At 32.1% G+C, this 22,300-nt stretch overlaps 2 protein-coding genes across 3 annotated transcripts; both read right to left on the minus strand.

Moving 5' to 3' along the window:
- Nucleotides 1-559: 559 nt before the first annotated feature.
- On the minus strand, nucleotides 560-9,448 carry MSL10 (mechanosensitive channel of small conductance-like 10). 2 transcript variants are annotated; one of them, XM_011021069.1, is made up of 7 exons: nucleotides 9,010-9,448; nucleotides 7,174-8,661; nucleotides 6,965-7,085; nucleotides 2,722-3,015; nucleotides 2,437-2,639; nucleotides 1,213-1,507; nucleotides 560-1,123 (listed from the first exon to the last, which is right to left on the minus strand). In XM_011021069.1, the coding sequence occupies exons 2-6, from the start codon at nucleotides 8,646-8,648 to the stop codon at nucleotides 1,240-1,242; spliced, it is 2,361 nt and encodes a 786-aa protein (XP_011019371.1). In that variant the 5' UTR covers nucleotides 8,649-8,661; nucleotides 9,010-9,448; the 3' UTR covers nucleotides 560-1,123; nucleotides 1,213-1,239. The 2 variants fall into 2 exon arrangements, with proteins under 2 accessions (XP_011019371.1, XP_011019370.1); XM_011021068.1 differs by having other exon boundaries at nucleotides 7,174-8,679; nucleotides 9,010-9,447.
- Nucleotides 9,449-15,955: 6,507 nt separating this feature from the next.
- LOC105122140 (serine/threonine-protein kinase CTR1-like) lies at nucleotides 15,956-18,745 on the minus strand. Its single transcript, XM_011021070.1, has 5 exons — nucleotides 18,443-18,745; nucleotides 17,241-17,546; nucleotides 16,626-17,136; nucleotides 16,372-16,514; nucleotides 15,956-16,283 (listed from the first exon to the last, which is right to left on the minus strand). Exons 1-5 carry the CDS (start codon nucleotides 18,665-18,667, stop codon nucleotides 16,098-16,100), a joined length of 1,371 nt encoding a protein of 456 aa, XP_011019372.1. The 5' UTR covers nucleotides 18,668-18,745; the 3' UTR covers nucleotides 15,956-16,097.
- Between the last annotated feature and the right edge of the window lie 3,555 nt (nucleotides 18,746-22,300).

The raw sequence follows: 22,300 nt of genomic DNA on the forward strand, positions 1-22,300 counted from the left end.
TTGCTCATGGAAATGTCATCTCCACCTCTTTTTCTGCGTGTATTAAGATCTATATTTATATTTATAGTATAAATTTTTTATTATATATGAAAAATAAAATTTTTATTATTTTTTTAATTTTAAAAACAGATAGTTATTATTATCTTGAAAGTGAAAATAAAATAACAAAAATGCATTGCAATTTCCAGTTTTCACACCCATAAATCACACATTTCATCCAACTAAATCTTTAATATTTTAATTTTATAATCAAAATCCCATAAAATTAAATTAAAAACTAATATACCAAAATTAATTTACAACAAAGCTAACAACCCATTAAAATATATTATTTTTCTAAATATTTTCTAAATTGTAATATTTTACCAATTTTTTTATTGTACTAAAAACAAATTAGCCGAGCTATAGATGGAGGGGAGATATTGAAGAAGTGTACGTGCATGTCCTTATCGAGTACGAAAGTGGGAGAGATTATTTTGAGGAGTGAACATGAATAACTCTCATAAGAGAATGAACTGGGCATGTTAGTAAGCATGAGTGCATGACTGAAGCATCCATAGAGAAAACCGCTAAGAGGTAAAGCCTAATCTTGAGCGGTTCATCCAAAAACGCATAATTAAAACAAGGACTGTTTCACAGCAACACAAGACCCCAGTTCTTTCGAGAGGAGAGTTCTGGGTAAAGTACAGTACTAATTGCAATAGCAGTCCTCCATTTCTTTCCCAGAGAGTAGGAAGAGGGTTGGAAGAGTTTCAACAATCTCACAGTTGATCCATATTTCACATTCAGTGGATTCAGAGCAAGTAATTTCCAAAAGCAAATCCAACGTCGCGAAGGAATCAAAAGCGTGGGGACGTCATTATTCCTACTGGTATGATATTTTGCCCATACCCTTGAAGCACATGTTAAATATACCATATATCATGCGGTTTAAAACCATTAAACAGCACAGCATCTAAAAAGAAGTCCATTGCCCTAGCGTAGATACAGTTCATCTTCGGTCAAGTAACAAATGTAACAGGCAGCTCTGGTTCTGGACAGAAACTGCTTTCCTCCTTTGGGATAAATAAAAAAGGTCATCTTCATCTCTTTGCAGCATCAGTCCAAGGCCGTGAATTACATGCTGCAACCAGAAATATTATCATTAGAATAGAGATGGTTCAATTAGTATGGAACAGATGATGGAGAACGATCATACTTGAAGCCACATACTTGAAAGATTATCAAAGATAGTGACAATCATTTGTTGGTCACGTTCGTTGATTCAGATCCAATAGGGTTGAGGTGAACTTGCTGGGGAAGCAGATAGTATTTTATATTTAACTCTTCGAAAATTTTCTTTATTTCAATAACCAGTTCCGACTTCCGCTTGTTTTTCTCTCCATATTCTTGGAAGTTCATCGTGTGAGTACAATAGAGAGCCATCTTTAACTTGTTCACATTCTCAATTTCCTTCACCACAACATTGTGGATAGGATGCCAGTGCTGGGGAGTCTTCTCCAAGTACCTAACCAAATAAGAGGAAACCGTCAAAAAAGAATAATAAAAGCGTATATGCCATTGTCAAGATAATCCTGCACTTGAAACTATTCCTCTTAAAGAATTATGTTGTATTAAAACCAAATAAATTTTCTACAGTTTCTTATTCAGTTTGACAGGGAGTAACACTAGCTCCTAAATATATGCTTCCTTGTTGCAAAACAGTGCCTACTTAGTGACACTATTTTCACCTTCTGATCCTGCAATAAGCATCCCATCACCAACCAAGAAATTACATTCGACTTCCTTGCATAGCAGGACGCCTTAACAATTCTCTCTTGACCAAACAAGAGTGAGCCAGAGTCTGGCAGTACAGAGGCTTATTCAGCAGCAGTAAAACAGAAGGTTTACAAGCCTCATTTGCCAGGGGAACTATGTTGCAATGAGATATCAGAACGATGCTACTTTAATTGTTTTTAAGCCAGGGTCACACTATAATTCAATACTCCATTCAGCTAAGCTTTCCTATCTAACTACAGTTGGCTTCCACCAATTCAAATTGATCTCTTGACAGAAAGAGGAATATTAGTTCAGGGAAAAACCTTTGTCCCTAGCGATTTTCTGCTAATGCACCCAAGGAAAAACAGTTTCCAGGAAGACAATCAACAATGCTATCCTGAGAATGATGTAGGGAAGTAAATAAAACTACACAATATTGTGTGTGGGGAACCGGAAGAAACTACAGGTATGTTAATATTGACAATATCACCACCAACAGGAGATTACAATTCAGTAGCAGTTTTTATCACCACATAACACTAATGCACAATGTGAATTCACTTTCAAACTAGTTCCACACCCAAAACTAATTAAGCATGGGCATCTTGGTAGAACTGCATTTTAATATCACATGGATGGATGCTAAATGCGAGGAAGAAATGTAGGTAAGCAACTTACTTCTTAATTTTATCTTTCAGAAATCCAATCTTCTCCACTGGTGTTGCAAAATCAATTGCAAATTCCACAGAATCACCCATATCTGGGCTTCTGAAGTAATTGCTAATAGGCTTGGTAGCCAAAACTGAATTTGGATAGTATATCTTTTCATTATCAAGCTTCAGAAAAACAGTATTTAAGATGTTCATTTCTTCAACCAGCATCTGTCAATTAGAAATTCAACAAAGTTGATGAAGCCATCACAGCTGTGAGGGCAAAAAAAAACAAAGGTCTTTCAAAACTTACTGGAATGCCATCAACAACACAACGATCACCAACATCAAATGGATGCATCACAAATACAAATATGATAGCTTCAAATATGGTCTTGCAGGTGCTTCCAAACATAAAAGCTGCTGCTACAAGCTGTGACGAGAGGAAAACAAGTACTTTTGTTGTTGCAATTTCCATCATAAGAAGCCAAATGACAATGGTCAGAACGACCAGGATCCCTGTCACAAGTTTGTGCAATTGTTTAACAGCTGTTTTGGTGTCATTTAAAGAATGTGCAAGCGCTTTCCGGCCATTGTAAACCCTCACCTGCATAAAAACATCATCAAGAGAAAAGGAAGACTCTTCATTTAATTCCAGCCATTGCATATTCCACAAGGAACTTGTGCATTCCTTGTAAATGATCAAGAAAAGCATTGTTAAGTGTTGAATTTGTCTTAAATTACAAGTCCAGATAATAAAAGAAATATTCATGTACTTAGTCCGTATAAAAATCTAAAGTTATTATATTTTAGAGTAAGGGCATGGATACCAGAGAGAGGAGAGAGAAAATGAGTTTTGGATTACTTTAGGATTTTGGTTAAAGAACAATTTTGTTAGATACCTTGTAATTATCTATTTTCTCATAATGAACTTCTCTAATCATCTCGCCCATGGGATAGGCCTAAGTTGTCGAACCACATAAATTTTATTGTGCTTGTCATTTATATTTCTTTATTTGTCAATTGTTTTGAAATTTTAAGGTTGTTTTCACTATAAACTAGTATCATAGCTTGTCTAGTTTTCAATTGGCTTTCACAATGACAACAAAAATAACATCAACAACAAAGTTTGATGTAGAGAAATTTAATTGTAGGAATGACTTCCATCTATAATGTATTAAAATGTGCCTTGTCAGTTCAACAAGTTTAAGACGCAGAAAGGTATAGATAGCTTGCCTAAAAAGATGGATGATGTAAAGAAAGATCTCATGAAACAGGCACATGATATTCAGTTTTGTTTATCTAATAAGGTTCTGATAGAGATTATTGAGGACTGCAACTGTTGGATTTTAGACAAAGTTGAAAACTCTTTACATGAACAAATCTTTGTTGAATCGATTCTATCGTAAGTAGAGGTTGTATACTCAGCAAATTAAAAAAGTATACTCGTTAAAGACCGTCTTGATGAATTCAATAAAGTGGTTTAAGATCTATGAAATGTTAATGTTGAGATTTAAGATGAGGATCAGGCTTTGATTTTATTATGTTTGTTACCTATATCTTATGATTATTTTGTTGACACATTGATGTATGGATGGGATAATCTTAGTTCAGAAGATGTCAAAACTTTCTCAAAATCCATGGAGTTACAAAAGCAAAGTGTCAAATTATAATAATGATCATGTAGAGAGCTTGATTGTGCAGGGTAGAACAAATAATAAGGGTTCAGGTAATGAAGACAGGCCTATTTCAAAATCAAAATCTAAAACAATTAAATGACTTGAATGTCATAAAGTAGATCACTTTAGAAAGAACTGTCCTTGACAGAAAGACAAGGGAAAGAAGAAGAGAATCATTGGTGCTATAAATATTGCTGGTAAAGGGGAAAAAACAAATGACGTATAAAGTGTTTTGACTATGTTTGTTGGCAGCTCGGTTGATGGGTGGATTCTTGATTCAGCTTGCACATTTCATATTTGTCCTAATAGAAACTAGTTTGACATTTTATAAAGTTGTCAATGGTACTGTTTTATTATGAGTCAACAAAGAACTTTCTATTGTTGGTGTAAATGTAATTCAAATTAGGATGTATGATGGTATTATTAGAACAATAGAGATTCAACATGTTCCAAAATTTAATTATTTTTTTTAGTCTTTTTTATTCCTAAGGTTATGGTTATTTTGCTAATAGTAGAGTCATGAGGATTTGTAAGTGAGCTCTTAACATGATAAAATTAAAGCTAATTAATGACCTTTACAATCTTCAATGTTCAACAATTATTAGTTTAGCTAGTGTAGCATTTATGGTTGATTCGGATAGTGTTTCTAACTGGTTATGGCACATGTGGCTGAGACATAAAAGAGAGAAATGATAGAGTTAAGCAAACAAGATTTGGTTGGTCAAGAAAAAAGTAACTTAGATTTACATAAGCATTGTGTTTATGATAAACAATGCAAAGTGAAATTCAGTATAATTATTCATCATACCAAGAGTATGTAGATTACGTTCATTATAATCTTTAGGATGCTTCTTCTGTTATGTCAGAGGGTTTCATTGCTCAAGGTAAGGAAGACCATGTGTGGTTATTAAAGAAGCCATTGTATAGCTTGAAGCAATCAACAAGGTAGTGGTATAAAAGGTTTGATGCTTTTATGCTTAAATATTACTTTAAAAACAAATATGATAGATGTATGTATTTCAGGAAGCTTTCAGATGGTTCATTTGTGCAATTATTGACAAATTGATTGCTTTCAAGAACACATGTATGAGATTAACAGTTTGAAGAATTAGTTGAGTTTGAGATGAAAGATTGGGTATAACCAAAAATATTTCAGCTATACACAAAGATCAAAATGTTGACAAGTTATATTAGTAACAAAAAAAGTATCTTGAGAAGGTACTTCAACATTTTGGTATGCAAGACTACAAGCCAGTAAATACTCCACATGCAACCCATTTTCATGTTATCTTCAACTCTGTCACCAAAAACTGAAGAGAAAAATGAGCACATTTCAATTGTTCCATAAGCTAGTGTAACTAGAAGCATTTTAAGTTAAGGTCCGCACTCGTCCACACATTTCACATGTTAGTATGATCAAAAGGTTGTTAGAAAATCCTGGTAAAGTTCACTGGCAAATCATGAAATAGATATTTTGCTATCATGGAGGTACTCCAAATGTCGGTTTGGTATATAATAGGGGTAGAGGAGCACTAAAGGTAGTGTTGGTGGCTTTGTAAATTTAGATTACACTTATGATTTGAATACGAGGAGTTAGCTGACAGTCATGCTTTCACTCATCCAGGGTGTGTCACTGGTTCGAAAGCACTTTTGCAATCCATTGTTGCCTTGCATACAATAGAGATTGAGTATATGCAATTGAAAAAGGATGTGTTGTTGCCTCATATGCAATAGAGACCAAGTATGTGTCATTGAAAATAGTAGCGTGAGAAGCTTTATGGCTGAGTAATTTGATTGGTAATCTTAATTGACTGATGTGCATTGTGATAGCCAGAATGCTATTCATCTAGTCAAGAACCGGATGTATTATAAAAGGACCAAACATACCGATGTCAAGCATCGTTTCATTCTAGATATTATGTCACATGGTGTTAAATTACCTTGACTTTTGTGGTTATTTGGATATATTTTGTTGGGTTATTTTTCAAAAATTAAAAAGAATTCATAAAGGGTAGTTTTACTTCAAAATTATCTTTCTTGTTAAGTTTCATCTAAATAAAATAAAATACTGTTTTTGTTTAGTTTAACTTCAGGGTAGAGATTTGTTGGGATGATTTAAATTGCGGGCCCAAGTGAGAAGAAATACTCATGTACTAATCCATATAAAAATCTAAAGTTACCATATTTTAAGGAAAGGCTTATTTGTAAATGTTTTTATTTTCTACACTTCGGTGACTAGAGAGAGAAAAGGTGAGATTGTGGTTATTTTAGGATTTTAGGTGAGCAATTGTGTGGACTTCGTAATCCCCTACTTTCTCATAGTGAATTTCTCTAATCGCCTCGTTCGTGGTTTGCTGAACCATGAAAATTCTAAATGTGATCTTGTTTGACTGGGTGCACTTTTCTTTCATATTTCTCTACTTGTCAAGTGATTTGAAATTTTAGATTGTTTTCACCGAAATGTTGATTATTTCTTTATTTTTTTTGAAATGGAAGCATGTCTTGCTTGCAAGTTCAAGAATAACCATTATACTAACAAGGAGTAAAGGGCCAATCATCTCTTTTCTGAATGGTTCCGAAAAAAATAAGAAAGTGTGTAGAGGTTGATCATTGATGTAGGGAAAAGTGAGAATTTTATTGAAGCCAATTTAGCCCGAGTAATTAAAAAGTCCACCTGATTTAGTTCTCTGCTGTGTATTCACATTACAGTTCCCATAATTAACATGGTACAAAACATGATTTCGAAATTGGCATATGGTGACGCAAGATTAGAACGAGGGAATCAGTATCTAAGATCAGAAGGCAATAACACAAAAGATCACGATGCATAGAGATTTAATTTGAATAAAAATATATGAACAAAAGAAAATGCCATACCACCCAGTTAGTTAGAGCTTTTCTGTCAACTCGTCCAGTCTCATATCCTTCAAATAGTGGAAAAACAAGATCCACCTCTTCCTTGATCATGAACCTTAACAGGTCCTCCTCGTCAATGTATCTGGTCATAAGAGAGAATTATCAGAGAAAGACCAGAAAAATAACACAGAAGCATCAACTTCACCCTGACAAAATTGATTTTTTCTCACTTGCAACCAGGCTGTGCAACATTCCTGAAAATGTAATAGGCAGCAGCAGTCGCTTCCATCTCATTTGTGATCTCCTTGTCAGACTGCTCAACCTCTCTATCAGCAAAACTTTCATCCAATGTATTGGAGATTGTAGACAGTCCTGAACTTGTTACAGCATCAACCAAAACCTTCATCGTCCAAGCAGAAACCTTTCCTTGCTTCATCTTATGAACCTTGGCCATATCAATCACTTTTTTCTCTTTTGTTGCTTTTCCCTTTTTGGTACTCCTGAAGCTTAACTGGCCCATGCTAGGTGATCTCCCAACTCTCTCAGCCTCCTCTATAAGTGGAGGCCCTGAAAGGGTTTGCAGAACATACTGATGAAAGACAGATTCTTGAATTCTATCAAAGAATTTACTAACATGGAAATTAGATGCTAAAATCTTTAGCGATAAAGTCTTCAACAACCACAAAAAAGATCCAATTAGAAGAGACATAAGAGTCACGGTTATGCAACCTAAGATCTTCGTGGCAGTTTTAGATCGCTCAACTCCACGATTGAATAAAAATGCCCATGCAAGAAGAATCAAAGCTATCCAAATAAACACCTGAACACTCTTCTTCAAACCATGGACAAAATAAAGCACCTTCTTTTTCAGCAAAAAGTTCCTCTCAATCAAGAAAACAATAACATGCATAAACCAATTAGTAACCAACATTCCACTAAATATCACCATGACAAGAACACACCATTTCCAAAACTCCAAGCTCCAAATCGTAGTCTTTTCCAATTTTTCAACAGTCAAGCTAGCAATCAAACATCCCAGAATGCACAAAAATGCAACCCACTCAATCACAGCCTTAGCTCCGACTCTCCTACGCTTCTTCTGTTTACTAGATTCAACCCTCTTCCAAACCTCTTCCTCGTCCTCCTCATCTGCTAGTCCTCCAGGAGATGCCATCAATGGTGTTTTAGGTGTTATAACACTAGAAGCAGACTTGTTATTAGGTGACCCCCTGGTAAGTAAATTCCTGTGAGGAGAAGCCGTGGCAATCTGTTCTTGCAAAGTTGAAACATTCTCTTCAAGCACGGTAGAATCAATAGCATATGATTGTTCCCCAAATCGAGACTTGGGCTTTGAGTACACTGACCTTGCAAGTGATCTTCTTCTAGTAAGGTTTTCGTTGGGAGTGGGGATTTTGGGGGGCTTTCTCTGGGTCTGACTAGACCATGAAATCTCTGGTGAGGGGCAGCTTAATGGCACTGATTTTGCAAACGCACCATTGCTCGATTCCCTAAATGGTGAATTTGGTCTGCTTTGCCTAGGAGTAAGAGTTTCACGGTCTTTTGAAGCAGGCCCTTTTGGGGTTTTAGTGTCCACACTGGCATTTGAAGTTTCTTCACTTGAGATTGCTATTAGCACATCTCCACCATGAGCGGCTCTCTTTTCTGACATAAGTATTTCACCTTGAACTCCCTCTTTGACATCCATCGACGCCCTTAAACTGCACAAATTAATTACCCTGGTTCATCAAAGATGCATAAATTAAATCAAGATTCCAACTTTAAGTAACAAGTGAAAAAAAAATAAACTTTATGCGAACAACTCTCCAAACAAAGCACTCAGCTCCTAGTCAAGAATAGTGGACCTTGAATCAGACTAATTGATCAAGCATTTAAAAGCACAAGTGCAAACGCATCAAATCTTTATTTCATATTTTAAAGATTCTGCTACTAAATAGCCCACGAAATCTCCTTCAAAAGTTTGAGAAATCCCTCATGCAAAAAGAAAAGGACTTGGCACCAAAGAAAGAGAAACAAGAAATCAAAACGAGAGCCTACTGAATCCTTACCTTAAAAAACTAGCTACTCGCCTGGAAATTTAGCCATCCATGGAAAAACCCGCAGAGAGAGTATAGGGATTACAATGTACTGGAAAAGCAAGCGACGCTTATTTGATACTGAAGCAAAAGACTACACAAAACAAAAACGAGTTTCAACTACGAGAATAAAACGGACCCACAAGGTGTAAAATCAAGAAACAAACAGAAATAGCGCGCATCAGTAGGAGGAAATGAAGGCAGGACAAGGTAAGTCATCAATGATACGAAATGGTTAAGCGACTATACGGTCCACCATTGTCATATCCAGATCACCTTCAAGAGCAAAACGAAAAACTTTTTGGTAAAGAAGGTGAGCTAAAGGGCTGAGGATAGTAGTGGGTTCGAGAAGCCAGGGAGAGTGTGTTGGACAGAGGAGTTCGTACTTCGAGGAAGACAGAGGAGGAACAAATATATATTGATTTGATTAAACATTAGCACACTGTTCTATGCATCTAAAAATCATCATTAATTAATAAATGCAAGGTGAAACGAAGCAGGTGACGACAACTGGTCAGTTTTTTCTATTCCTACATGGTTTTTGGTGAGAGGGTACTAATGTAATTTAGAACATGGATTATACCATTTTCTTTAGGGTTTCGATTAGATTACGGAACGTTGCGCTTATTCCGATTATTTTTTAAAATATATTTTATTTTAAAATATATTAAATTAATATTTTTTATGTTTTAAATTTATTTTTATATTAGTATATTAAAATTATAAAAAAATAAAAATTTTAAAAAATACTGTTAAATTCGCAAAAACAAAAGGTAACACGTGGGCTCGGAGCAAAGCATGGTGCTGTCTGAATACCGCACTCTTGACTCTTGAAGCCTTTATAAGTATGCTTTTTCCTTTTCTTTTCATTTTTACAAATATTTTGATGTTTTCGGGCCCGGCCTTAAGAAATTGAATTCAGTTTTTTCCTAATTTCAAAAACTATATTCTTTTTTTTTTTAAAAAAAAGGCCCGCTTTTCCAGTACTACTGAAAATATTCTAGTTAGATTTGTGTTTTGTTTCGCTTCCCAGCATTTTTTTCTCAACACCAAAAAAAAGTATCGGTGTTGCTAATTTTTTTATTATTAATAAAAATTTATACATGTATTTTATAAAACAAATTAATAATTATATATGCCAATAAATTATAACAAATTTATAGATTCTAATAAAAAATTATGTCAGGAAGCTGAGATGAGGATGCAATTTCTCGATGGATTTTGAAATTTTAACTAGTTTAAATTTAAAAAATTAATTTTTATTTTATAAAATTGAGTATTAACTCAACATCAAAATAAATTATTAACATCATGAGAATCTCATATAAAGCCATTCAATATAAAATATCAAATTTAATCTCAAAATAACTTAATATTAATATATTAAATTAAAAATTAAAAAAATCAAGTGATAAAAAAAACAGTTGTGGGCAGCCCACATTAGATTCAATATTTCCCTTGCATTGCATTTCAATTACTTTTTTAATATTTATTTTATCTTATTTATTTGTTAATATTTATTTTATCTTATATTGTCTCACATGTTCATAATTTCAAATATTATTTTTTGATTTACTGGAAGTTAATTTTACAAAATCAAATAACCCACTAAAACACAAGAAGGATGTAAATGAGAACAGAAAGGTTCGAAGGCCCCAGTAAAAAAAAGAATGCAAATGAAAAAAAAAAAAGATTATAACAAAATTTGAAAGACTAAATAAAAAAAAAACTACAAGCTCACTAAATATTTATAAATAAAAAGAAGAAGAAATAATGCACTTCTGGGTGTTTGAACTTATATGATTTTCACAATTGAGTATTTGATTTTTAATTTTATTCAAATAAGTGTCTCGTATTTTTATTTCATACAGTACTATAGTATAAAAATGAATGTCTGTTAAACAAATTATAATATGTTTTTTTTTTAACTGATGATAAATACATTAACATTTAAGAATAAATGAGATGCCATGTTAGCAAGTAAAGGGGAGGGATAAACATAGTTGAAAATTAAAAAACAGTGATTATTAAATAAAAAAGATATTCACATCTCATTAATTTGTCCTTTCACTCTTGCTGACATCTCATTAATGACGTTAACATGAATATTAATTTAAGTATTCATCAACATGAATATTTTATTGTGCAAAAATAAAACAATCAAACACCTTTTTAAATCAAATTAAAAATCAAATACTCAATTATAAAAACCAGACAAGTTCAGTTGCTTATAATTGCTTTATCCTATATATATATATATATTATAACATTCACCATAAGTGAGATATTCACATCCCCGAGAAGAAAAAATAATCTTGACTAATATTGGTCTACGCTGGTGCCCATATTTGACCCGTTTCCTGAAAGTTTGACCCGTTGGCGTTGCATGGCTCTCCAAAGCAGCACAGAACATGTGGGCATCATGTTTAAAAGTATATTTGTAGTTATTTATTAATATATTATTTATTTAAAAATATATTAAAATAATATATTTTTATTTTTTTAAAAAATTGTTTTTAATATAAGCATATTAAAATAATCTAAAAATACTAAAATAATATTAATTTAAAACAAATAAAAAAATTATTTTAAAACAAAAAAATAAATAGATGAGGACCATCTCTCTCTGGGATTCCGATCAATCACTGAGTTCGGTACGCTGTGACTGTGACGAATTCCGACCCTTAATTCATTCAAATTTCGACAGTAATTATTGGGGGGGAAAAGTGCTCATGCAGAGCTCATTTCATTGCTGGGTGTCGGTTCAAAGCCCGGATCATGGTCTACACTTGCCCGCGCCCATATAACTCGATTTGATTGCTGAGATTATTCAGTTTCTACCATGAAACACGTGTCAATGACCATTTTCTTAGAACAAATTTATACTGTCTTTATCTGACAGGATATGATGATGTTCTATAATTGAAAACGATGGTCCGATGAAAGGAACTATTCTCTATGAGTTAATCAACATTAGCAATTAATTATTTATTCGGACTATCTTGCTGCTTTGGAGCAATATGATAACCACGTGACGCTACAAGAAATACTAGAAAAATGACAATTACTATAGCGATTTTTTTATTTAAAAAATATTTTATTTTTTAAAATTTATTTTCAATGTAAACACATGGGAATATCGAGTAACTTTAATTTAATTAAAAAATAAATAAAAAATATTTTTAAAATGTAAAAATAAACCAGTTTTATTTCTAATAAGTCACAAGTTACATGATAATATTTATTTTTATAGTGCCATCTTGTTTTTAAAAAAGATTAATTTTTTATTTTAGATTATGTTTTTATGTTTTTGTTGTTTCTGCATACTAACATTAAAAATAAATTTTAAAAAATAATAATCACTACACCATCACACACTACAAAACTACCCAGATATTGATTCACATTCTGCAATTAAATTTCCTAAGTGCGCGAGTCTTATGACTGGGCCTGCTATAAAGATTGGAGTCGCACCCTTTCCAATTGCTCGCCTGAAGCATTCAATAGTTCTAATGAGCTATTTTTAAGTGTGTTCCATCAGTGGTTGAAGGGTCGGATTTGCAGCTCATTATAAGTTTGCAAGAAAGAAGAGACAAAAGGACTCGAGTTCATGTCCCATTTTTATTAACCCATCTCGATTTTAAGAAAAACCTGGTTGCCAAGGCAAGAATGGTGTTTGATATTGTATTTTAAAAATGTTTTTAAAAAAATTTATTTTTTTTTTAAATTAATATATCTTAATGTTTTTATATTATTTTAATATATTGATGTTAAAAATAATTTAAAAAAAATAAAAAATATATTATTTTTATGTATTTTAGAATAAAAAATACTTTAAAAATCAACTACTACCATACTCTTAAATACATACTAAAAATTATTATTTAGGTTAGGATTATTAAGATATTCCCTTTTATTCTAAAAAATAATAATTTATTATATCCTATATTTCTTACAGGTTCAGTTAACCAACACTTGTTGAAAGTCATGCTTTGAAATAAAATTTGATTTTTTATTTTTTATATAATTTATTGCCAAGGCTTAAAAACATTATCATATAAAAAAAAACACTTGTTGTATATAGCTTATTTTCATTAAAATATTTTATTTTTATTTTTTTACAACAATCCAACAGTAAATATATTTAAATGATACTTAGCGTATGTCCTCAGAAAATCCATTAATTCTTGCTTTGAAACAAAGTGAATTGTGAACCTCTATTATCTCTTAGCACTAATTCGAACAATCACGGGCGCCCAAAAGTAATCCTTCTGTGGCAGCCGCTCCTTCTTTGCCCGATCGGCGTCGCCTCTTGGTGACCACCATGGTCGCCCACTGGCGGGAGGGTCGCCTATCTAGGAGGACCAAAAATGGTCGCCCAAGCCAGGGCTACGAGGTCCGCAAGTCGTCCGCCCACTGACCCTGCTTTTCTTTTTTCCAACAAATAAAATCAGTCAAAATTTGGGATCATTTTTTTTATAGTATCAAATTTAAGTTAAGTGGTTATTAATATAATGATTATAGAAAGTTTATATAATTATTATCTTTAAAATTTATAAAATTAATTGAAATATTTATAAATTTACCAGAACATTCATATTAATTAAAAAATAAAAAACAATATCCACATGTCACACAGAATATACGTACTCTTCTATCAATTATTATCTCATAATTTTAAGTGTAGCTTGTTTTTTTCTTGCACACACAATATTATTGTAGGACAGACAGTTGTGTTCTATCTCCAATAATTATAATGAAAATAAATATATCCCGCGACATACCAACTTTTCTTTTAATCATTTACTAGGCATGAAATTTATGGCAACTCGCACCTACCAACGAGCCATTATAATTCGCGAATGACATGATTTCCTTTTTCATAGAGAAATTTCAAGCTAGATGTATTAATACGCTCATTCTCGTTAGGCAAATGGACTCATTTTTTGGACAGAGCTAGATAGAGGACTAAACTCAGATATGCGCACAACATTCCTTTACTTTTCTTTTATTATACACCATCCCTTTTGTTTTCCACGATTACTAACTTTAATATCAAAAGATTTCTTACTTCACTTTACGATAAACTTATTTTTTTTTAAAATGTGGTGTGATTTTGTTTCTGTCCCACAAACTAGTTTATACCAAAAAGAAATAATAAAAAAAGATCTGATGTGAACATCACTTTCACCAATGTCTTTCGTCCCACTAACCTTTAACCTCTTGTTTGGTTCCTCATATTTGCTGTCAACTTCGATAAAATTGGCATTCGTTCATGGATGCTAGCTTGATTTTTTTTAACTACAGAGACGAAAGAGATGGAGTGGTTTGATTGCATTTTTTCACCATCACCTAACAGTGGCGCATTAATTCATGTATTATTAATGTTTATGTTTATCATTATCATGGGAATTATCTTGTTTAAGAATATTTACACCGTATAGGAGGACAGTTGCTCACTCAAGGCTTCTCTTATACTCAGAAATTATATACCTCATATACTCCTCCCCATATCCTGACAGAACTTTTTCATGGATCTTATTCACGATCAAACTGTGAGTACTTCCTATGTTTTTTCGACCATGTTGACGGACTGCCCTATCTACACCCACTGTGTCGATGGCTTTTCCTCCTGGTTTTAGGGCATCGATTACTCCTTCATCAATGTTTGTTGCGCTGCCAGCCTATCTTCCAGTTTCTGAATCAACGTAGGTGTTTTTCCCCATAACTTTTGTTGTTGTTGCCATTCCTAGTCCTCATCATCGTGGTGCTGCTGTTATTTCTCTTTCTAAAGTCGACCTGTAGTAATTGTTTTTGCAATATTACTCTTTTTTTAAAAAAATTATTTTTAAATTTAATGTATCAAAACAATATATAAATATATAAAAAATCATCTTAAATTTTTTATTTTTAACTTTTTCAAAAGCAGAATGCTGCCGCAAAAACATACACTGCCGACAAGAAGTGTGTGCTTTTGTTGATGGTTCTTACCCATGTTCTTCCTCCTAATATTGCTGTCACCAATCCAACAACTATAGTGGTTATGTCTTATTTTCTATCGTGGAAACAACAAGATCAATTAATTATGAGTGCCTTTTTTGCACCTTGTGGTTTGATGTGAGACACCGTATAGCATCTGGAAGACTCTTGAAACAACCCTTGCTTCCCTCAAATTCTCGCATAATGCAACTCCATAGTTCTTTCCAAGACTTACGCCAAGGAGATGTTATGGTTAGTCTTCATTCTCTTAATCCTCTCATGGACATTCATTTGGTTCTTTTGGCAGCAACGATGGCAGACATCACCGTGGTAGCTATAAAATAAAGAGAAAATTCTAACTCTTTTTTTCTGTATACTTTCCCTCTCCCTTTACTCATTCCATGTAAAATATAAAACAACTTCAAATGCTGTTAGAATTATAGCTTTTAAACTTCATTTGATAATCAATCTAGTATAATAATAAAATTATGGATTAAATGAGTTGATAATTAACTCGAGTTAATTAAAATATATTTTATTTTATTATTTGTCATTGCTGTTATACTAATAATTAAAAAAAATTTTTTATAGAAAACAACCTTGCTTGCCACTTATATTTCACAGATCTAAAACCAAGCATTGCTTCTCCTTTTAAAATTAGCACAATCACCCTCACACAACTCGGAACACTGGAGATGCCTTTAATTGCACTAAGTTTCTGACACCCCTGCATGTTTTGTCCCCCATTAAGCAATGTGCTCTCTTACAAGTCAGAAACCGATTTGGACCTGACTAGGAGTGGCCATAGGCCCATAGCTATGCATCGAGCCAGTGATTGAAAACAAGAATTCCGGCAGCACCGGGATGGATTTTTGAGGGATGGGCGTGATGACACAAAAGTTGCAAATTTGCAGCTTTAATCGGAGATGACATGACAAAACGTTAAGGTAAAATTGGAAACGTGCCGCTGATGGTCATATGGAATTATAATCATAATTATAAATATTACTAATCATACAAGTATTTTATTATTAGACCTCTTAAAGTACAATTACATTAAGAAGTGATAAAATCTGACATTTTTAAGCACCCTCTATGATTCTCTGTTGGATTTTTCTGAGACTAGAAGTGATTGTGGCAAAGGATGGTCTAACAGAAGCATCTTGATCCCATGATTGAGAAATGAGATCGATGAGCTCGCCGAGTTGATCATTGTCCTCGTGAGGAAGCATAGGCCTCAGCTTTCCTTCGGCAACTTCCATTGCAATCTGATTTCGCAAGAAAAGGTAGATAAATACATATGAGACTAGCAAACCATCAATTAAGGTGGAGTACCTTACAACTTTGATCGCATACCTTGCTGGGACCGAAATCTGTTTCTATGTATGGATAATCCCCAGTCATAAGCTCATTAAGTATTACAGCAAAGCTATAAACGTCGCTTTTTTCGTTATAAGGTTCGTAGCGAATCACCTCTGGCGCCATATAGACATATGTTCCTGGAGATTTATAAGAAATCAAAGAAAGAAATACAAGCATCGTAAACTTATGCAAAATAATCTGACTGCGTACTTGAACAGTAGCAAGTAGTTAATTGAACTAGTCCTTGCCTGTTTCACCGGTGAGTGCCTTTTCTGCGTCATCCAAGAACCTAGCATGACCAAAATCTGCCACCCTGACGTGATTGGAATCGTCTAAGAATATATTGCTAGGCTTTAGGTCACGGTGAATGACCTTGGGCTTCTGTTCATGGAGATATTGCATTGCTTGAGCAATCTCCAATGCCACAGTAACCCTGTTTTGAAATGGAGGAATTGGAACCGATCGCTCGTTTCGCCTGCTACCTGGTCCATGTAGCCACTCCTTTAGTGTCATGCCTAAAATTTCTGTCACTACCCATGCATTACTAGGGGGATCAATGCATGCCCCCAATAGTTGCAGCACATAACAATGCCGCTGTCTAGATAAAGTGTCAAGTTCTTGAGCGAAAAAGTTCACACCATTTTCATTTGAAAGGAAAAAATCAGGAAACATGCACTTCACTGCAACATCAAATCCTCGCCAAATTGCTCTATAGATATCTGCAGTACTTCCTTGGCCAATTTTCTCTTGAAATTCGATCTGTTACGTTACATGTACAAGCTTGAATTATACGTTGTATTCTTATCCTTCTGCAATGGTCTAATAAACAATGTAGTGATGCCAATAAGCATGGGAGGCCTTACCTCGTGAGATTCAATAAACCATCCATTCATCTTGGCTTGATCGATAGTGAAAGCAAGATTTGGAAATTGGGGCACTTGAGCGGGCAGCTGATGAGGACTGGTAATTCTGGGGCTCACAATACTGGTAGGAAGAGCATCTTTTATTCCTTGTTGATCATCTTTGTTTTGAATTATGAGGTCCAAGAAGCCGTTTTCTTGTGCTACTTGAAGACAATGTTTTAGATAATCTTGCGTAGTTTCCATCCTCTTCCTGTACATGAGACGGAGCTCCTTCTGCTTAAGGACTTCCCTTTCAAGGTCTGCCACCTTCAAAATCGAAACAAGAATTCTCAGAGCTACATAAAGGAGGTTAGGCCTTGTGGGCCTTGGGGAGGGGACTATAGCAAGGCTTACCAGCTTGGTCCAATCTAAAAATTCAAGAAACTCTATGTAAAAGCCTGTACTGGTCTGGAGAGATAAAATCCGATCCGGCTATGGCCTAAGATTTTCCATAGTAATTGTGCAATACAGATTCTCCCTCTTTTAACTCTGTCCTCTCCAATATTCCTTGAGGCAGAAATAAAGAGTGCCCAGCAAGATATGCAATCGAAGTTGTAAATTATTTTAAACCATTACTCTATTAATTGTGAGTTCTCTGTAAGATATTATTTATAGATTGATATATAATGTTAAGAATTTCATTCTATTACTTTGATTCTAATTGTTTTTTCCTGGTTGAATTTTCACTAAACAGTTAATACTAGTGTTAGTTGAATCGCAATTATTGATTCTTTGATTTAGTGAGGTTCAATAAGAAGTTTGTTAAAATTTAATTTTTTTAGTTTAAAATTTTTTTATGTTTTAAAATGATTTTAATATGTTGATATCAAAAATAAATTTTAAAAAATAAAAAATATATTATTTTAATATATTTTTAAGTAAAAAAACACTTTAACAAACAATAACTACCACACTCCCAAATACTTATATATATTAAATGATATGGGCTACCATTTAATAGAAAAAAAAGAAAGATTTGATTTCAACTTTCAACAAACAATCTACGCGTTATAGGCCATGGACCAGGCTAGTGTTTTGATAGATTGACTAGTTGGGCCAGTATAAATGAGACCAGCTTTATCAATTGGCCATATATGATTAGCAGGTGGGACTGATCGACATTGACCATACCATGCACCTAACAGTAGCTGTGGTCCAAATACCTGCTGCCTCAGCTCGGATATAGACTGCTGCTGCCGCTGGCTCTCCTTCGTCGAGACAATAGATCCCTCAGCCATGCAATCGTTTAGCCTCCGACAACATCCTCCTGAATTAGTGGTTTTGATGGTAGAAATCTCATTCTTTCCCGGAGAATTCTCGACCGGAGATTGCCTAGGACTAAATAGAGTGCTGGCCTTCTTCTTCTGGCTACTACCTGCAACAATCATGGCGTGTGTTCTGTTGCCTTAATTAGTTTAGCATTTGATGCAGGGGTCGATCAGCTTAACAAACAACATTAATGTTGCTTATATTTTGCTCGACTCTTGTTCTCTACCGCTCTGCAAACGACAATCTTGACGGATTTTGTAATGAAGAGCGGAAATCACTAGGCAATTGACATTAACTTCTGCATTATCTTCTAGTAAATGAAAAAAAAAAAAGGTATCTCTATAATGTTTTTAAATGGGATCGAGAATCCGTTTGACATGAGTTCTAAATTATAATTTTTTATTTTCTTTTTAATCATAGTCTTAAAATTATTTTTCACAAATAACTTGTGATAAAAATGAGCTAGCACGAGTTATTGTTTGGTAAAGATGTCTCCGAGTAAATCTTTGAGTGAAAGAATGTCGTGCAAGTTAAAATTCATAAATTATTTTTTTTAATCTTTGATTTAATCAAAGTCTTGAAGCAGTTTTTTAATTAATTTTTTATATATTCAAGTTAAAAGATATTTCTACCTTATGACTTTTCTATAGATAATTTTTTTTAAAATAAATCAATTTAAAAAATATTATATAAAAACATAGCCCCAAGAGCTGGCCAGTTTTCATTCAAGTTGAAAGGTACAGTGGTTGCCGTATATGTGTTTTAGGAAGGGTACGAAATTGTTCTCTATGCTGCTTTAGACTTTTTACAGCAAGGATCGAATGGTCGCCCTACATGTGTTTTTAGGCTAAAAACTCAAGGCGACCTTCCACTGTTTCCCAACATCGGCGAACCCTGCAGATGACACCTGTAGTTAAACGTCGGCCTTCTAGCAGTATGCTTGGGACAATATGTCAATGGAGTTTTCGAAAATTTAGATTTTTTTATTTCAGATTATTTTTTTGGTTTTTTATGTTAACATAAAAAATAAAAAAATATTTTATTTATTTTTTAAAAAATTATTATTATTATCTAAACATTTCTTTTAATTTCGAGCTACTAGGAATCACTTTTAAGTTTTAAATATACTTTTTTTTATCACATACTTCAATTTTTAAAAATTAAACCAGGAAATTGTTTAATTTATAAACAATATCATGGAACCTAACAAAAACTAAATGTTCATTGAGAATATTCTTTGCCTCAGCCCAAGTTGCGGGCAGGGAGGACCTAAGTATTTGTCAAAAACAAATGACAAAACCCTCTAGAACTCCTCTATCAAGGCGTAACACACGTACTAATAATATGGTCGTGATAATTAGCACAGTGCTTTGAATTGATGCCTCTCTTGTTTGGTAACTTTCTAGATTCTAACCTTAAAATCGACATTTGTATTAATATATTATATATGTTGATTAATGTGCTATACCGATATCGCAAAGTGCACCATTAAAATGTTTAGATAAAATATTCGGTGTGTTTGTTTTATGTTTAAAAAATGTTTTTAAATTTTTTTATTTAATTTTTTTATGATTTTAGATTATTTAGATATATTGATGCTAAAAATAATTTGTTTAAAATATATTATTTTGATGTATTTTTAAATAAAAATAAATATTTTTAAAAATAATAATTATTATAATTTTAAATATTATATTAGTTTTGATTGACACTTAAACTAACAAAAAAATCTCTTTTATAATCAAAACAAAATTAATATACAAATAATACAGTCTGCAACAGATCGGTTATATTACATGATAAACTTATAGTAAACGTTAATGAAGAAAACCCTAGCCTATCCTCTCTTCTGTCTAACAAAAGCCGTCTCCTCATAAATTTTATTTTTTTCACTATTATTAAATATTTATTTTAATTAACATAATTTAAATAAATTATAAGTCAATAAAAAATTAATTTAATTCCTTTTGGTTTTCTACTAAAAAAACCCTTGATTTTTTAATGTTTAACTCTTAATTTATAGTTGCTAATTAAATGTTAATAATAAAGAGAATTAATTTTTATTAATTTCCCAACCTTGTAACTTTTAAAATTCATTATAAAAAAAGGGTGAAGGAAGAGTTTTCAACTTGAATTTTTCATATTTTACTCTTTTACTTGCCTCATTTTTACTTTTTTTTTCTTTTTTATGCTTTAATTTTCCTCTCAAATCTAGAGTTTAAATTTATCTTGTTAAGAAATATTTAAGTTTCATATTATTTTGTTTAAATATCTTTTTTAGAAGTATATTTAAACTAAGATAATGTTATTAAAATTTTAAGAAATATATTGCAAACATTCTAGTTATACAATTGGTGCGTAATAAAACCTTAAGCATTAAAGTTTTAAAGACAAATAATTTATCTATAATAACAATAAAAAATTTATTATTTTAAAATACTTCATCAAGTAAATATCATTCTTGTTTCAATTTAAATATAGTTTTTTTTTATTTCAATATTGCAAGTTTGGATATATAATTAGTAAATATATTGTTATTTTTTTATTATATTTATGTTAAAAGCATGTTTGTCTTTAATTTATTTTTTATTTTTTATATTTAGTCATGAATACACTCTAGATTTTCCTTGAATTTTTTTAAATATTTTATTACGATACACACTATTCTAATATATATTTACAAACTTTTATCTACAACCACTCCTTTAGCTTTTTTACTTGTTTTCTTTTACTTTCCATCCTCTTTTTTTCTTCCTAGTTGTTTTGTTTTGTGGATCCAAAAAAGACATGTTTTAATAAAGTTTCAATCTGTATCAGTGTTATATTAAATCACTTGTGTATTTGTAGATGGACGTAGATTAGTCTAATTTTATATTTTTGTTTGTCTCTTTTGTTAAGGGTTTAGTTTTATTTGGAGTTTTGATTCCATGCTTTTTGCTTAATATAATCTCCCTTTTAATTTATTCATAATAGTTTAAACTTATATGTGAATGTACGATGCTATAAATTTTTTAAAAATGCATCTTAAGTTTGAGAATTTTGAAGAGTTTAGTTTGTAATTGAAATCAATAAAATAATCTTTTACTTTTGAGAATTTGAAGGCAAATTATTTTTTTCTTAAAAAATGGATAATGCATCACTTCAAACGATGTGTTACTTATTGTCAATAATCTAATCACTATAGTTGTGCTTGTAAAATCAAGATTTTTTTATAACTAAAAATTTATTTTTTAAATCTATTTTCACCTAAAATTATCTAATAAACATCTTAGAATCACCTAAAAAAATTATGAAAAACAAAACCCTAAAAAGTGTATGAAAACTCAAAATCAAACAATTTCTTTTTTTTTTTCTATTGACTTCAATCTACTTTTTTCAAATAAGATAAATGTTCAAAAAACACTTTAATGAAATTTTTTTTGTTGAGTGAATGAATCTTACTGATATAAAAAATGAATTTCATCGTCCAAAAGTAATTATTCACTAACTTTCTTTCATCTTTCTTGATTTCAGGTGACTTCCTTGCTCTCCATTTAAACTCAAGAACTGAAATTTTAAAATAATAAATTTTTAGATTTGAAGAACTTAAAGAGACTAGATAGTAAAAAAAATAAAAATAGGTGGACTAAATAATTTTTTTCCAACAAAATTGAGATTGGATATGAGATTTCTTCTTATTTTATATTTTGATGCTTTTTTTATTGAATTGTTTATTTCCATAATAAATTTTAATAAATTAGTCATTAATTTGG

This window comes from Populus euphratica, unplaced genomic scaffold, assembly GCF_000495115.2.
Source record: "Populus euphratica unplaced genomic scaffold, PopEup_1.0 scaffold19.1, whole genome shotgun sequence".
Lineage (NCBI taxonomy): Eukaryota > Viridiplantae > Streptophyta > Magnoliopsida > Malpighiales > Salicaceae > Populus > Populus euphratica.